Here is a 17,400-nt window from a genome sequence, read left to right as displayed (position 1 = left end):
GTGCATATGTGCTTGTTTTCTGTTGGTCTCTGCATTGTTTTTAATGAGGCTAGAGCATTAGGTATTTTATTAGGTATTTAAGGTATTTAAGTTAGTTGGTTGCTGCAAGTATCAGTCAGGAAGACTTCTCTAGCTTGATGGCCTTTCATGCTATTTTAATTTGTTGCTGGATTCAAAAAATTAGTCCACTGTTTGGAGGGGCAGAAGGTCCTCAGCACTTCTGGTGATATAGGTTTTTACAGGTAATTATCACATTTGTATGTAGAAAGTAATTTTTTTTTCTCCGTGACTTGAAAGAACCACTGGTGAATCACCACAGAACTGTTATTACACCAAAGCACTGAAATGAATAAAACAGTACTTTTATAGCTGTTGACACAACCACATATATTCTAATATGAATTTATTATTTTTTTAATATAGAAGTAATTTTAGAACCTGAGGTTGAGCTTCTTATTTGTAGAAAGTTTTAGTGTCATTATGTTGTTATGGTATGACTACACTGAATTGTCCTTGTGAAATGCAGCAGTCATAGGATAATAACTGGCTGGTTAAGAAAAGCCAGTGGCTTACTTGTGACAGAGAAAAGCAGAAGCTGTCAGAGATTTCTATTGCATTCAGCCCTTCAATTAATGGTTTTATTCAAATTAGAATAATTCATTAGAAGTCACAGCTTAGTAAGACTCAGACAAGAGATACATAATGAAATAACAGTGACTGTATTTATCTTAGCAAAGCTCAGCATTGAAGGCTGTTTGTAATTTCAGAATTCCTGTAGCTCTGGTCCTGGAATATTTTGATGGTCTGCCAAATCATGCAGCTGGACAAATACCATCCCTTTGATTACTGTTGGGAATCTTTGAACACAGAGAGCAAAACTTAGCTTAGATAAAGAACACTGTGTTTTGTGTTCAATTTCCTGCTGTTCTGTGATAGCGGTTAGATTCTGGTAAGGACTGAAAATCATAACTTTTCTTACCTGAATCTGACTATGCTCCTGAATTAAGCATATAAATTCTTTTCTCTTGCTAGATTTGTGACTTTTTAGCAACATTTTGCTTTTATTTCATACAAGCAGCTAATTTTTAATATATCATCCTTAACACCCTTTTTTTTACAATTATTGTTCATCTTGTACATTGATATTGTACAAGATGAACAATAATTGTGTGACCCTTTGCTTGGCTAACTTAAAAGTAAAAATTTTCTCACCTTAAAAATATGAATAAAGTCATCCTTCTATTTTTTTAACAAACCTAGAGATGATGAATTAAGATTGTTTTCAGGAAATTTATTTGTGGTGGTTGTTCAGGTGTATAAGCAAGAGCAAAATCTTCCTTTCAGTTATGATCTGGACAGTGGCAGTCATTTTGACTGCTCGGGGCAAAAAAATAAGAATTGCAAATTCTTCCAAAGGGTTCTGTGCACCAAGGAGAGCAGAACAGAAGTGTACCTATATTGAAATTATTTCTTGTCTTCACAGATACAGGCAGTATAGAAAGAATTGATTGATCACTTACTGAGCATGATTTTGTATCTCATGTTAAGATTTCAAGAGACCAAAAAACTGCAAAAACTTCAGTTAATCTGTTGTCTCACTCACCCAGTCATCTCCAGTGCAATAAAGCTAAGGCTAATTTCCACTTATTCCTTTCAGTTCCATGAGGTAGTGTGGGGAATACAGCTTTGTGCATTTCACACTTTAAAAACTATATGTTAGTGATAAAGTGGAAATGGTAAAATTGTCATTATGCAGAAGAAGGGTTGTAGTTTGTCACACTCAGAACCTGGAAAGATAACATCTGCTATAAATATATGCATAATTTGTGTCCTGCATGGAGATGTATTGCAGGAAAAATAAACTTAAGTTACAAGTGCATAATATTCAGTGAGGCTGCATAGTGCCATGGGAGGTCTTCATCATTATTGTATTTATTATTCCATTATTTTCCAGTTTTATTCAGCCTAGTGCTACCCTTATTTGGAATACTAGGCACTCAGTCTGGTAGGTTAATCTTCCTGTTTATTATGTTTCATGATTCTACAGAATAACACATTTTAAATTACAATATGTTATAAACAACCAGATTAGAAATTGTTTCATATGTTGAGAATAAAATTGTTCTAAGTTGTTTTTTGTAATTAATTAGCAAAGTTTTGCACTGAATACCTTCAATGCCAACCTAAGCTGGGAAAAAACAGATTGTGAGATTTTAAACATGCTTATGAAGGCTTCTTACACTTAATAGCATGCTGTATTAGTGCTGCACTTCCAGAATGTGGTAGTGTTACAAAGTATTTTATTATTGTTTCAAACTAGAAGTAAATTTAGAGGTAATTTGTGGTTGGCACAGAGCATTTATTTCTGGCGTGCCTACACTAGTTTTTGGTGTTTACAACACATCCTAGCATAGCACTTCAAGATGAGCCAGGTATTGTGGAGTGTCTGGGCATGGGTACATACAGGTTTGTGTTTTCACACTGTTTATTTGTATCTAGTATCTGCTACTGCTTTAGGGCTGCTTCTCCTTGTTTCAGTGAATGTGTGGGTTTGTATCCAAATGCTATATAGTTTTTGGGATGGTATTGGAGGTATTCTGTAATAAAAACCCTTTAACACTTTTTAGATTAAAGTTACAATTTGAGGAAGATTTAATATGGAGAGAAGGCACTGTATTTGCTGACACTAAAATAGTATTAATGCATGTAAGGTGCACTGAAAATGCATGACTCTTTTCTAACCTTTATGGTTTAGCACTTTGGAATAATTTAGAAAAACGTGTTCTTTTAAAAATATGTTCATTAGCTTGTTCAGATATAACTTAAAAAGCTGTTTTTAAAGGCATGCATCCAGAGACATGCACACAATGAATTCAAAGTGCCAATGTTTCAGGGACTCTAAATTATTTTCAGAATTTCAGAAATTGAGAAGGGATAAGTGGAAGGAGAAAATGCTGGGCTGGTGCCAAGCGATAGCTCGTAACCCTCACAGACTTCCAAACAGCACAAGAACACCCGAGGTCTCAGGTGATGCTTCACATACTTTGGTGAGTGACAAGTTGCATTTCTTGATGGTGGCATGCTCAAAACTTGAGAGGTGTTAAATTTATTTTAAAAATTGTACTGTCTGCCATTGTTTGCATTTCCTCCACATGGGAAACCCTTTGATGTAACATCTGGTTACTCTTTCTGTTTGCTTTTTTTGGGCTTTTATGTTGTGCATGGTTCATTCTGACTTGCATGCTGTGACTATAAACCAGTCTTGATGTTTTGTGAATGGTGAAGTCTTTAAGCAGGAGATGACCCAATATGGGTCACTTACATTCTTTGTGATCCCAGTCAGTGCAATGGCATTTGGTCCATGATGAATACAGCTGGACAGTGTCTAAAGGCACCTCCTTTACTCTTTGTTCCTGCCTGTAACAGGAACAAAGTATCATGTGTCTAAACTTGTGTCAGACAGCTGGATTTTAAAATTATCTTCATATATTAAACATGCTGTTGCAAGAGATGATTGAATTTCTGCATGCAAAGCTATTGATAGTAGATGTTCAGGCAGTGTAAAGTTGACAGCTTACATCGTGGGGTTAAAATGTATCATGTGAAACTGAATAAAGTTACTCATTGATAAGAATTTTAATCCTGCAGTTTTTGTTCATTGAAATAAAGCCACCTACATCAGTAGACCTGGCCAGGTGAGTAAGAACTGGTACTTGTATGTAAAGGCTTCCAACTGCCCCGTCTCTAAGAGCAAAATTGTCTTCTTGTCTGCTTGTTTGAATTCAACTGACACTTTCAGGCTACAGCAAGACTGAATATTTGAAACATATCCAGTTTAATATGCCCGCTCCAATTTCATTAATGAGTGTTAAATAGGCACTGTGTTTCCCATCCCGAGAAACAGGAATGATCAGAAATACTGCCCTGCAGTTCTTGAAACCCAATTTCATTAATGAGTGTTAAATAGGCACTGTGTTTCCCATCCTGAGAAACAGGAGTGATCAGGAAATGCTGCCCTGCAGTTCTTGAAATATGGGCAGGGTGACATCGAAGCTAAAAGGTGAATAATTGTTCCTAACCACTGAAGAAATGTGATAGTCCAAATGAAGAGACAGGGGTCTGCTTGAAAGCTGTTGAGGTTTTGGTGAAATAAAGCCCCTAATGAATGTGGCAAAATTACCACGTTCAGTGGTAAATTATGCAGAATGTAAGTTTCTGCTATAGAAGAGAATGCAAAAAGACAGCATTAAAAGCTGCAAATTTTCTAGTTTATAATATATATCCTAGAATATTGTTATACCTCACTTTCCTCTAGAATACTTTACTGTCAGAGAAATAAAAGGAAATTAAAAATCAATGATTCTATGAAAAAATATGTCAACTATATTATCCCCACATTTAATTACTATTGCTATTTTATTTTTAATTTTTATTTAATTGCTTTTACTATTTTGCTATTAGTAGTAATAGGAGGTAGCTATTAAGGAACTGGGATATGTGGAAATTTGCATATTTTGATTTCTGCTTGACTGCTATTCAACATTTAATTTGGTTTGATATTCATGAGATAAGTATTCCAATCTACCAGATGGAATTTAGAAATTATGAACTGGAAATACAGTTCAGAACTGGTGAATCCATAGACTTAGCATCTTTTAACCCTATTAATATTAAAACTTGTTGAAAAATAAGTTTGCATGTAGACTGCTGCTTAGTTGATGAAGTATGTAAGAAAGCCAGAGAAATAAACTACTGGGGACAATACTGTGTGTCATTTAGTGTCGTGTTTGGCTGTAGAACAATAATCTTCACAACAGGAAATAAAGCAGTAATGTCTCTTGAGGACTGTCAAGCTTTTCTTTTCATTTTGTTTGCTTCCCACTCTCTAAACCATGACTTTTTCTATCCCTCACATCTGAAGACAATGATATTCAGTATAAGCTTTTGCTGGCAATGTCTTTCCAACTTGCAGGATGTTGACTGAAAATCCTTATTTCACTTGTGAACATTTGTAATCTGAAATTTTGTTTGAGATCAGTTTTGCTTTTGCTTAGTTGTCATAACCTTTTCAGTATTGAAAAATTTTCTGGCTGGTCTTGAGTGAAGATACACAGTTTAGCACTGGAAACAGCAGAAAATAAAGAATTATTTGCTCGAAGTGTACAAAACCACTTCTGGTGAGCTATTCAAGCCCCTTCTTTCTGAATTAAATTTAATTTTTCAATGCATTGCAGCTCCTCTGTGGACCTGATTCACTCAGTATGGGTTTATTTCGTGAATCTTGTGCCCCTGTGAGTCTGTGTCATGAAGATCCAGCTCTTTGCTTCCTTATTCTTTAGGCGACAAGTCTGAGTTCAGAAGGAAACAAGGTGGGATGTAGACTGGAACTTTTTTTGACCTCTGCCATATGCTTTTGTGTACACTTCAGAATATCTTCTTTATTTCAAAATTTCAGCTAAAACATTAAAAAATACTTTCCATTTAAAACTAACCCCAAAGTGGGCATTTCACAATGCCACTTTTCCGAAGGAAAAGGATCTGAAAGTGGCAACCAACTCTCATTCATTTTTTCCCAGAATCCTGGAATACCAGGATGGAAGGAATGTCAAGGATCATGTGGTCCAACCTTTCTTGGCATAAGCACCATACAGACAAGATAGCACCGCACTCTGTCCTGCTCAGTCTTAAAAATATCCAGTGTTGGGGAATCCAGCACCTTTCCTTTGGAGATTATTTCAATTGTTCTCATTGCAAAACATTTCCTCTTGTGTCTAATCTGAGTGTGCCCAACTTGTACCCATTACTTGTCTTCTGCTTCTAACTCCTTGTAAAAGGAGTCTTCATCTTCTTTGTAGCCACCCTTGAAATACTGGAATGTGATGATAATGTATATCTCCCCTAAGCTTTCCTTTCTGTAGGCTGAACAAACCCAGTTCTCTCAGCCTTTCCTCGTGTGGCAGGCTTCCCAGTCCATTTTTATGGAAAGAAATATTTTGCTCTCTGTGAAAAACAGAAGGGAGCTTACAGAGCAGGAAGCAAGTTATGATCATTAAGAAATTGCATTTTTCATTAAGCGAGTAAATGGAACACTGAACAGCAGTGGAGAAAAAACACAGAAGAATTAAACTCATAAAAACACTGGAATGTATTTAAAGAGTTTAATAAAAGCAGTTGCACCATTTCATTTTATTTGATGTTATGATGTTCTAGCTTCATCCAAATCAAATAAATTCTGGAATATTTGCGCAGAATTCAACTAAGGAGTCTTGGAAATATTTTTCTGTTATTGTTGTCAACTTAATTATAATAACATCCCCAAGTTTTATCACCTTAGTCTACTTCATTTGAAGATTAAAAACTTACATTCAGTTTTAGATGGCAGTCTAGCTTCTTGGTTCTGAGCACACCTTGAAAATTTTGAATCATTCTGTCATCAAAGGAGGCATCAGTTCTCAAAAAATACTGTTTAATATTGTAGTTTATTGGATTTGGGGGTTTGTATTGATAGTTTTAGATTCGTAGTGAGTAAATATTGTTTTTAATACTTAAAACAATTTCATTTGGTTGGTTAACTTTGTGTAGTAGAACATAAACCTGGAATTGACTTTGCCTCTCTGATAGCTAGATATCATCTCTTTATCAAGCTGAATTTATTATCAGTTTGTTTCTGTATGCATTATTTCTAAACTTTGAAGCACCATCCTTTGTAGTATTCATCATATTTTGAGAGACCTGTAATACAACTTTCCCCTTTTCGTCAGTTTCCATATTCCTATGAGTATCTTAAAAGGTCTTGTCTATTCCTGTTCCAGTTTGAACAGGGATGACCAGTTTTATACAGTATTCCAGATCAAGCTTTCTGTTCCTAACAATTGTAACATTGTCTGTCCAGTAGCACATTTATCATACTGCATAGATTTAGCATCACTTTATTGTTGCTTTTTTTAGCTGTTTTAGTTTTGAGGTGAAACCTCTAGACTATGCTGACTTTTAATACATGAAGACTGTATCAATTCAAATTATTAATGTTTTTATCCTTTCTATTCACCTGGTAATATGCAAATTCATCTATTTTTCATTTTCCCTTTCTCTGATATTTTCCAGAATTGAAGAAAGAATAGTAATTTTATTTTTCCTTTATTTGAAAAGAATCTAGATCTTGAAAACTCACAATTTTATGCAATAGTATTTGCAGGGTTTTTGTCTTCTGAAAAGAGATGAAAATTGAAAATAAGAAATTTAAAATTATTTCTTCATTAATCAGTCTGTGCTGACAGTATCTATTTATACTGTGATTCTGTAAGCATATGCGTATGTGGTGGGTTCAAATGATTTTGATGGGAATACGTAAATATGTATTAACATTGATTAAGCAGTTTGTCTAGAAGCAGTTCTGTCTGTGACTGCTTTTGCAGAGTGTCTAGTGTTTCTCAGGGTCCTAGTTCAAAACTTGAGCATTATTATAACCTATGTTCCCAACTGTTATTTGCAGGCTCTTCTGCATTGGGCATGGGCTGGTCCTTAATTCAGTACATTGTGTGAAACACCTGGAGCTAATGGCACAAAAGCATGCACTTGGTGCTGAATTGTAGCCATTAGTACAAACCACTTTTCCCTATTGTATTCCCATCCTGAATTATAGGTGACTATATGTGGAAGTATAGTCAGGTGAGTAACTAGGTAATTTGTGTTTCTATATGCAAATGAAATGTAGAAGTCATGGCCAATGATCAAGCATGTGATTTAACTCTAAGGCAGGATTTCTTTTTTTGCGAGCAAATGATGCCATCTGCTTCTTTAAGAGAAAGTAAAATATGATTGTGAATGATCTATTTGACAGGGGTAGATCCCATGTTGTCATATCTGATTTTGACTAAGCAAGTGAATAGTAGTCAATAGTCATTCTGAAATATAATTAAACAAACAAGGAAAAGTGGGTGGTTTTGGGGTTTTTTTGCTGTTCACCTTGACAGACGGCTCAGCCCCCTACAGCCGCTTTCTCACTTGATCAGTAGGATAGGGAAGAGAAGCAGTGGGGAAAGGTGAGAAAAAACATGTGTTGTGATAAAGACAGTTTAATAGGCAAGGCAAAAAACACACTTGAAAGCAAAGTAAGAAATTTATCTATCCCCTGCTTCCCATGGGCAGTCAGGTGTTCAGCCATCTCCAGGAAAGCCAGGTTCCATCACGTGTAACTTGGAAGTAACTTGGTTACTTGAGAAGAAAAATGCCACTCTGAATGTTTCTGGTTCCTCCTCCTCCTCCTTTCAGATTAATATGCTGAGCATGACACCACAGAACATGATTTATCCCTTTGGTCAGTTGCAATTAGCTGTGCCTCCTCCCAGCTCCCTGTGCAACCCCAGTCTCCTTGCTGGTGAGGTGGGGTGAGAAACAGAAATGTTCTTGGATGTAAACCTTGCTTAGCAAAAACTGAAGCAACCCTGAGTTATTAACACTGTTTCCTGCAAAAATTGAAAACATGGCCACATGAGAGCTGTGATGATGAAATTTAACTCTATTCCAGCCAAAACCAGTACAGGTTTTCTGCCAGTGATGTTAAAGTGAGTATCTGGGATTTAATTGTAAGTTATGGTAACTGTGTGAGAGTTCTAGTAGTGTAAGAATGATTTATCACTAGATGGTCTTTAAAGGTCCTGTCTAACCCTAACCATTCTTTAAATCTGGGATTTTATCTAAACACCCAAACTTCATTTCACAACAAGAAAGATTTATTCATCTGAGTCTGAAGTGTTTGGCTGCCTGATTTTCATAAAGATAATGTAATTTCTTGATGAAAAGCTTGTGAAATAGAGTAGATCTAAGTTTCCTTTCATACTGCAAGCCTTGAACTGTTAATCTGAAAGGGAGTGATGGGATGTTTAAGATCTGTATTTTAATTTGTTATAAGAAAACCACATAATTTAAAACTCAAAAACTAGATGTGAGAAAAGAGTAATTATCTAAGAATATGGAGTTGTTTTCTTCTGAATTATCATCTTAGCTCTATAACTATTAAGTAGTTTTTATGAATGAGGCTGCAGAACCAGCTAGGAAATATACAACACCATACCTTAAAAGGTCTGTATAGACACTGGTTTTAAAAATATGGTAGTAACATTAATGTAATAGCCAAACAATGTGTGCATATGAGTAAAACTATGGAAGAGAGGGATTATGCAGGGAAATGTAATTTTAAAAGATGCAGAATTGTTCACCAGTATAATAAATTACATGATTCCCCTAAGCATCTGTTCATGTGAAAGTTATGAAAACTGCTCCTTGTACTGTAGGTGTTCCACACCCTTGTGCACAGTGCAGCATGCTGCCCGGCAGGGCAATTGTTTTAACAATGTATTGCTTTACAATTTACAGGATCAGCCTAAGCTGGCAGTGGCCTCAGGAGCCATGCCACCTCAGGCCAATCTTGTTGATTTTCCTTATATTTAAAGCCAATTAGCAGTTGTAACCTTGGTTACCATCACCTTCTACGTTCTCACCATGAATGTGATAATAAGGATGTAAAGTTGTTAAAAACTCATTTGTGTTCCTTTTCTATGCATACATAAATAATTAGAGCAGGGTAGATGTAGGCCAAAGCTTTTGGGTAAGTCTCCCCAATAATTAAGTGACACTTAATTATTTAAGAGTGACAAAGATATGGCCAAGTTTTTGCATATTTGACGAGTGATTTCAGTTAGGCTTCCCCTATAGCAGGCTTAAAATGACAGTCCTCACTTAAAGAATTTTCATTTTGCTTTTTCTAATTTTTCTAACCAAAAAACAGAGGCTACGTAGAAAATTAATAGTGTTTTGAATTTATATGCACAAAAATAACTTTAATATAGGAGGAAAAAAGAAAAGCTTATCTGAATGCTGGATTCAATGAGGCAAGAAGGTTTTAATATTATAGTTATCACTATTAATATTATTATTATTATAACATGGTCATGTTTTGTTTAGCTTTATAACTCAAATTATATTTCAGGTTTTTTAGCTGTTAGATTTCTGCATTTATTATCAGTGAAATTTGCAATAAAATATTTTTCTCTATATAAAATTACTATAAGAACACATTGACATAAAATATGTGTTAAATGTCTATGTAGCTGTTTGAATAGGTTCTATTCAACGCTTTATTTTCCCCAGAACATGTCATGCATCTTGTGTCTCACAGCAACATGTGCTCACAAGATTGGTTCAAATCTATTTCACATAAATGATTCATAATTTGTTTCCTTTTTGTATAATTGAAGCTGTCATTAATCTTTCACTTAGGAAAAAGGAGCATAATTTCAATGTAGAATTTAACACCTATTAATTTTTTAGCTTTGAGGCTGAGAGATGTGTCTGACTGCATTAGACTGTTTCACATAACTTTTGACTGAAAGTTCAATAAATTATTTTTCCATAAATATTTCATATGTTCATAAAAATCTTATTTAAAATATGTAAGACTCCGGGTTGTGTGATGTAGCATTACAGGTGCTGAAACAAGAAGGAATTGCCAGATCACCATTTAGTTTCTGTCTGGCAAATGAGTTCTTGAAAATGAGAAAATCAGACAGGGCGAAGTAATTAACCTAAGTTTTTTATACTATGAAATTGAGTTATTCTCATTCTAGCTCAGTGAAGCCTTCAGTTCCATCATTAAGTGAACACATTCACTGTATTGGGAAAGTCAAGATGATAGCAAGCATCAAAGAAATCTCTGCTCATTCATTCATTTCCAGATTAATACCAGCAAGGACAGCTATGAAAGCATATCATGTTAGGAAAAAAAAAGGAAAAAAGGTGCTGGTGGAAGATGATAATGCACTTTATCTTGTTAAAAATCTCAAGGTAATACTTAAGTTAAATTGCAAGTTTATTCATATTTTCATTCCTGAGGTTCTCTAGTACTTGTATGGTATTTTGTTGTCTCATCCGGCTTGATTTACAAGATCCAGCAACAGCTTAAGGATAAGTTCTCTACTGTGCTGACTACTGCAGTTTGTGTAACTCAGTGCTGTAAACAGAAATATGTATGCATAATTTGTTTAAATAGTCTATACTGATACCATTTGCATGCTTGCAAATATATGAATATATGCATGTAAGTTTGTGTGTATATATATATTTTTTTTTTCAATCCTGCTAGTTTAAATTTTACCTAATCATTTAAGTTTCTGCAACAGGATTCATTCTCACTCTGAAGTGGTTTGCTAAGTAATGATTGCTGCAAAATATATTCCAAAATATATTCTTAAGAGGAAAATAGGGTTGTACGTGCACACCTAGAAGCCATTTCACGCATTCATATTAGTACATAAGTTTTGTTACAGACAGGGTTGGAAGAAGAAGAAAATTGAACAGCTACAGGGATCTGTGTATTGCCCATGATGCATCCCTGGTGTATTCTTCTGCTTTGCTCTCCTCAGTAAAAGTCTTCCCAACACTGAATTGGTTTGGTGTTGGTTTTGTGTCCCAGGAGGCTACGCAGTGCAGCACGTCTCTGCAGCTGTGCTTCCACTCTGTGCCAGAGCATCGTGGCTCCATTTCAGCACACACTCAGTTCTGTTCCAGCCAGGCTGGGGGCTGGCTTTCCTGCAGATAATGAGCCTGCACATGTCAGGGCTGTCATGTGAGCACCTCGCCTGGGTAGGGACAGCCCGTCATTCTTCCTTTTATCACATAGAGGTGTCTGTAGCATAGAAGATTAAGTAGGGCCTCTTGAAATCTGCAACGTGTGTGATTTCCCTTTCTTTGTGGTTTTGATGGAGAACTGAGGTGGAGTAGGGTCTGGGGAGATATCATACCTTCATATAAAAATATGACCTTTACCAGCAGATTCTTCCAAAAACATGGTCTGGGAAATCTCTGAAATCCAATGTCCCTGTTTGGTATTGTTGGTGTCACTGAACACTTGCCATTGCAGCTGGAATTGTGGTGTTCCCTTTAAACAAAAAATGGCAACAGAAAGTGCAGGAGAGGAAAGGAATCATAATTATTGTGTAGATTAAAGCACTGACTTCTGTTGTATGTAACTTCCATGTAACTTTGTGAAAGCAATTTCTACTATATTATTTCAGCCTCATTAATATGAACTAATGAACACTTGAAATGAAATTTCACTTAAAATAGTAAGGTGGTTCAATCCTCTAGAGACAAAGGTGTTAGACTTATCCTGGTTGATAGTGGAAGGATTTAATAACTTTGGATAATTAATACAAGGAAGGAGGAGAAAATATTTCAAGGACCTAGTTTTTTCAAGATGAATCAACAGACAGGCTGCAGTTTAGTGTTTAATCCACAGGAGATGGAGACAACTGGATGAACCAGGCACCCTGCTGCAATTTCAGAGGTGTTCAAATATTTGTCTTAGAAATGCCAGTCCTATCAGTTTCATTAACATGGGTATGTGGTCAAAGATGGCTGTATGTGGATGCTGACCGTAATCACTTGTGTTGACTCTGCTGACTGAGAAAAAAAACTACTTGTGACCTTGTTAGGCTAATTACCTCTGGGTTAATCTGTTATTCCCTCCCCCTGGCCCTTGCATAAAGTATGCGATAGGAGTAATAGGATAAGGTTAAGAAGGGGAAATTTAAGCTGAAGGTGAAGACCATAATCTTGCCGACAACATGATAGGATAAGGTTAAGAAGGGGAAATTTAAGCTGAAGACCATAATCTTGCCGACAACATGACTTAGGCTGCTGTGTGATTTTATGTTGGGGGTTACATAAATCCCATGTCTGTGATACTCAGAATTTGGAATGGAAATGGAAATATTCCCTATGATATTTTTGTTAGCTTTTTTCTGTCTCTGATTTTCTGTCCCTGTAGGTTTTTAGTGTTTTTTTTTTTTTTCTTTTACTAAAGGAAATATTTTCCTCTTTCCAAAGGAAGCATTTACCAGGATACTAAACAGTAGTCCTGGAAAGACTTTGGTTTTGTTTGTTTTAAGATTAGGATTCTAAACTGTGTATGAAAAAACCACATTAAAATGTATTTTTTTAAAAGGTAGTTGACTATAAAATATTTGAATTGAAAATGACAGATTAGGCAATGTTTTAATGAACTTGTATTGCTTCCACAGAAATTAATTTGGTAGCTTTTAGAAATTTTGCCTCCCTTTTTTTCCTGTGTTAAAGAAAGCAGAAAAAAAAATCAAAAATGTGAAGGAACAAATACTGAGAGAAAAAAATAAAATGAAGGACATGGAAGATTGTATTAATTCCATGAAATCTCATTTTACTCTTCCTGGTTATTATTTGTCTCTTCACATTGCCTTAAGTCCCAGAGAGGAATCTGTTGTAGGGCTATCTCTACTGTCAGTCCATAATTGGCATTTTCAGTATAGCCATTGGAATAATTATGTTCGAGAAATATGTAAATAAAGGGGAAAGGTGTATTGTGGGACATAAAGTGGTTGTAGATAAAGCTGATTTGCCGTATGGGCCATTAATTTGAACTTGTGTCCTCCTTAGAGAACCTCCCAAACAACCAAACAAAAGGAAAACCTCCAAAACTGCAGACTTTTCACCTTTTGTAGTGCATAGAGAACCTCTTGAGTACAAGCTCTGACTTGAGTAAATTTGAAGGCAGGCAGAATAAACTTACGTGTAGTGAAATTTATGAGGTAATTGAGGTCATTGAGCAGAGGTGCATTGATGCTGCTCCATCTAATTACAAACTCACAGTAGAGGAAGACAACAGCAGCAGTGCAAATGCTTCTGAGAGCTCCCAGGATGCTCTGTTGGTAGTGGGGTGCATCAAAACTGTATCTATATTATCTATATAATATTTTGCCTATTTGATGCTGAAATAATTGAATTAATTTTTGTATTATGGAAACTTGTGTTTTTTGAATTGTGTTTGATGTTTGTTTTCTCTGGGTAATAGTATTCCAGAATGTGTTAATTGCTTCATGTAATCTTTGTAATCTGTAAATATTAATGCTTATGAAATGTTAATAACAGCTGATAAAAACAAAATGCAGAAAAATGAGCTATTCAATTAATCAATTTAAATTATAATTGCATGAATAATTACTAAATTGTCAAAACATCAATAATTATGTGCATTCAACTACAGCAGTATGATATAAGTTGAGTATTTTCTGTAGACTAAGTATGATTTCCCTTCAGTTTTGTTGCTGTTGTGGGTTAAGGCCATTTTGTTTAGAACTGAGATTATAAAATGCTGTAGGTCTCATCTTGTGAATAGCCACTTCGACACCAGTGTCATTTTTAAAGAAGTGCTAATGTCCCAGTAGCATAAATGTCTAATGGTGCTCCCTATCTGAAAATCCTGGTCTGTAATCAACAGGGGTGTTTTCAAATGGGTGAAGATAAATTTTGTATTTAAGTCATTGTTTTGGGATTTCGGTAAAAATGGTCTGCCTTTCAGGAAACCAATAGAAGTTATATGTTTAGAGTATCTGAAGTGATGCATTTCAGAGTTGATGTTACTGATACCAAGGTCCTATAATGGAATTTTAAAAAATAATTAGAGGATGATTCAGACAGGATTTAAAAAGTTATTATGTAAAGATAAAGAAAAAGGAATGAGGAAGATAATGGAGGAAAAAAAGTGAATACTGTGTTGTGAATACTGACAGATGTCAACTCCACTTTGATAAGTGTCTTGTACTACTCTGACCTCACTCGTTCTCTAAAGAAAGTTTGCTTTCTTCCAAATGCTTTATCACACCATATTCACAGTTCACCTTGGCTTCTGTAGTAAGCAATATCAATTAGCTGAATATTCACTGTGCTGACACTTCTAGCTAAGTGCAGTTTTAATGTTCTATGGGTGCCTACACTTTTGGCATGCAAGTATGTTTAAAATACAGTGTAAAATTTTTTTTTAGATATTTATCACTACTCTGTTGTTTTTGAAGGTCTGTTCTTAGGAAACTGAGTTTTTATGTGCATCATCATTGACAGGAATCACAGTCATCTTGCTGTACTTTATTCATTAGAACATTCATTTTTCCTGCTTGATCTTGTGTGTTGATCATGTTTCTTTCTCAAAATAGACTTAGAGAACATACAGGATGACATAATTAATGTAAATGTGCTTTGTGAAAAACTTTTTCCCATGGATGCAAAAAGTGATTAAAATACAAAGAATTCTGCAAAGTGGAACATTAAAACTTTCTTTTAATGCTGTAAGTGACCTAAAAGTTTTTTGTTTAACATAAACAAAAAGTTTTCAAGTAATACATCTTCATTTATAGGGTTGAATCAAGAAATTTTAACTTCAGTATACTCTTGAAAGTAGGTCTCTTCTTTAAAAGAAAAAAAATCTTTTTTTATATGAGTTTTCTTAGTGAGGTCAGACGTGAAAGATTTTTCAACTCAGTGTTTAGAGTTTGATGAACATTTGCAAAGAGGCTTTTAACAATACATTTGCAAAGAGGTTTTTAACAATGTGGGTTGCAGTAACACAGGTTAATGCTTTGGTTGTTTCTGTAGCAATTTTGCATATTTATTGTCAGTTCAAAGGGGTTGGTAAAGCAATTGGTTTCTTGCAGGTAAAAATAAATAACTGAAAGCAACTTAGTTTTGTACATGGAAAATTCTACATGGTTTGGTTACCTATGTATGTACCTATGTACTGTCTGCATTAAAATGTGATTTGGAGTCCAGCATGTACTTTAATTAAACAACAATCAAAAAAAAAATCACTACAAGGAAAGAGCCTGTTTCATTTTTCAAATCTTTTATTTTCTGTAGTCTAGAGATGGTATCATTAGGAATTTTGTTTTTAGGGGCCATTGTCTGGAGGTTTTGTTTTCTATTTTTCATTTTTTTAAATTGCATGGTACAGATAAACTATTCCTTTATCAAAATATGTATAAAGGTGGAAGACTATCTGAGAATTTTGTTTTCTGTTAGCTCATAGGGGATCAGACCAAGTTCACTAGTGACTTTTTCACATTTGAAACAATGTAGTGGGTTGAATGAGACCTGACCTGTATGTTCTTTATTCTAAATTGAGAGGTTGAATTTTTCTGATTACAAGTTTTTATTTTGATTTAATACAGATTGCCTCCTGCAGAGAAATAAGCTAAAAAGCATTCTGACATGCTTGCAGATTTGCAGCGATAGCTTTCTGGTAAAGTAAATATGATTTTTAACAATCTGTTGGAACTTCTCTTAAAAACCTAATGTACTTACTTGAATTAAATGACGTAATGCATCTTTGAGTGTTTTTCTACATTATTTTATGAGATATAGTTTAAAATCAAAGATAAATGGAGTAGACTCCATAGAATAAACTCCTGTTGTGGCTCTATGTAAAATAATAAGCAAAATATATTTCTTTAATTCAGTATTGCCAAAAACAAAGCAAGACAGTTCTCCAATGTAGCTTAGTAGCTTTCCCTGTAGGTAGTAGGGTGTCTACTTTGATTCACAGCATTTTATTTTTTTTCCAAATAACTTGAATTTATTTTGTAGCTTACCTACGAAATAACATCTGTGTTACCACAGAATTGTCAGTGGTGGTGTAGACATCTCTGTTCAAACAAGCTGAGCACTTCTTTAGGGCTTTCTGCACATTACCACAGTCTCAAGTTTAGTGCTTAGACCCCTTGAAATCTAAAAATTATAAAAAAACAACCTGAGAATCAGTAACTTGTGGCACACATGAATGACGTAAAGTTTTGCGGTTTGTTTTAGTTATTTCATAAACCTTCTATTTGCCTTGGACTAATTGCAGACACCAAGAAATGTAACTGATTCAAGATTTATTGGCTGAGTCTTTACATTATTCCATTAGCCACCTCAGGCTGCTTCAAGTATTACTGTTGTTATTGCTATTATAATTATTTACATAAAACAGGAAATCAGAACATTTGCATTATTTTTTCAATAATATAAAATTTATAAATACTTTGGGAAATGATGAATATTTCCACATCAGACAAGAGAATTAAATTACTGCTAAATTGTCTGTGCCATGACAAAGAATGAGGAGAGAAAATACATTTTACTGGTTTTTTTTTCTAAATGGGGTGTGTGAGCAGAATTATTTATGTGATACTGAAAACCAGGGGGTTTACATGTTCATACCTTTCCCCTTCAGACCCAATATAAATGAAGCCTAAAGACTCAAGACTAAGAAATGACAGCTTTTTAAATACATTATTTAGAAAGCTGAGAGTGAAAATTTAATGTATTCCCATGCATTTGACCTGTAGGTTATCTTTAAAACAATATAAAAAAATTAGATTCAGCAGGATGTCTGTGAATAACATGTCTGCTCAAGAAAGCTTATTAGTTTTCTCTAATAGCCTTCCAGTCACTGCCTCTGGATTTGGATGTCCTGAGATTGTTATATTAATGGAAACAGTGTAGTTGAAACTGCTTTATAATCCTCACTAAAACCTATGCTGTTGAGAGATATCT

General features: G+C 34.8%; 1 protein-coding gene across 8 annotated transcripts in view; it reads left to right on the top strand.

Moving 5' to 3' along the window:
• The window catches only part of MARCHF1 (membrane associated ring-CH-type finger 1), a 193,965-nt gene that overhangs the window by 103,572 nt on the left and 72,993 nt on the right, over positions 1-17,400 (top strand). For 4 of the 8 annotated variants that reach the window (XM_039700135.1, XM_039700134.1, XM_039700138.1 and 1 more), the window contains one exon: positions 2,914-3,047. The exons of 3 other annotated variants lie outside the window; for them this stretch is intronic. In XM_039700135.1, the coding sequence (XP_039556069.1) occupies positions 2,914-3,047 (134 nt within the window). Of the gene's footprint in view, positions 1-2,913; positions 3,048-17,400 lie in introns of those variants that run through there. One more of the 8 variants, XM_039700139.1, reaches the window with a different exon arrangement.

The sequence above is a fragment of the Passer montanus genome, unplaced genomic scaffold (assembly GCF_014805655.1).
Source record: "Passer montanus isolate IOZ18808 unplaced genomic scaffold, ASM1480565v1 scaffold14, whole genome shotgun sequence".
NCBI classification, from domain to species: Eukaryota; Metazoa; Chordata; class Aves; order Passeriformes; family Passeridae; genus Passer; species Passer montanus.
This window is presented reverse-complemented; position numbering and strand designations above follow the sequence as displayed.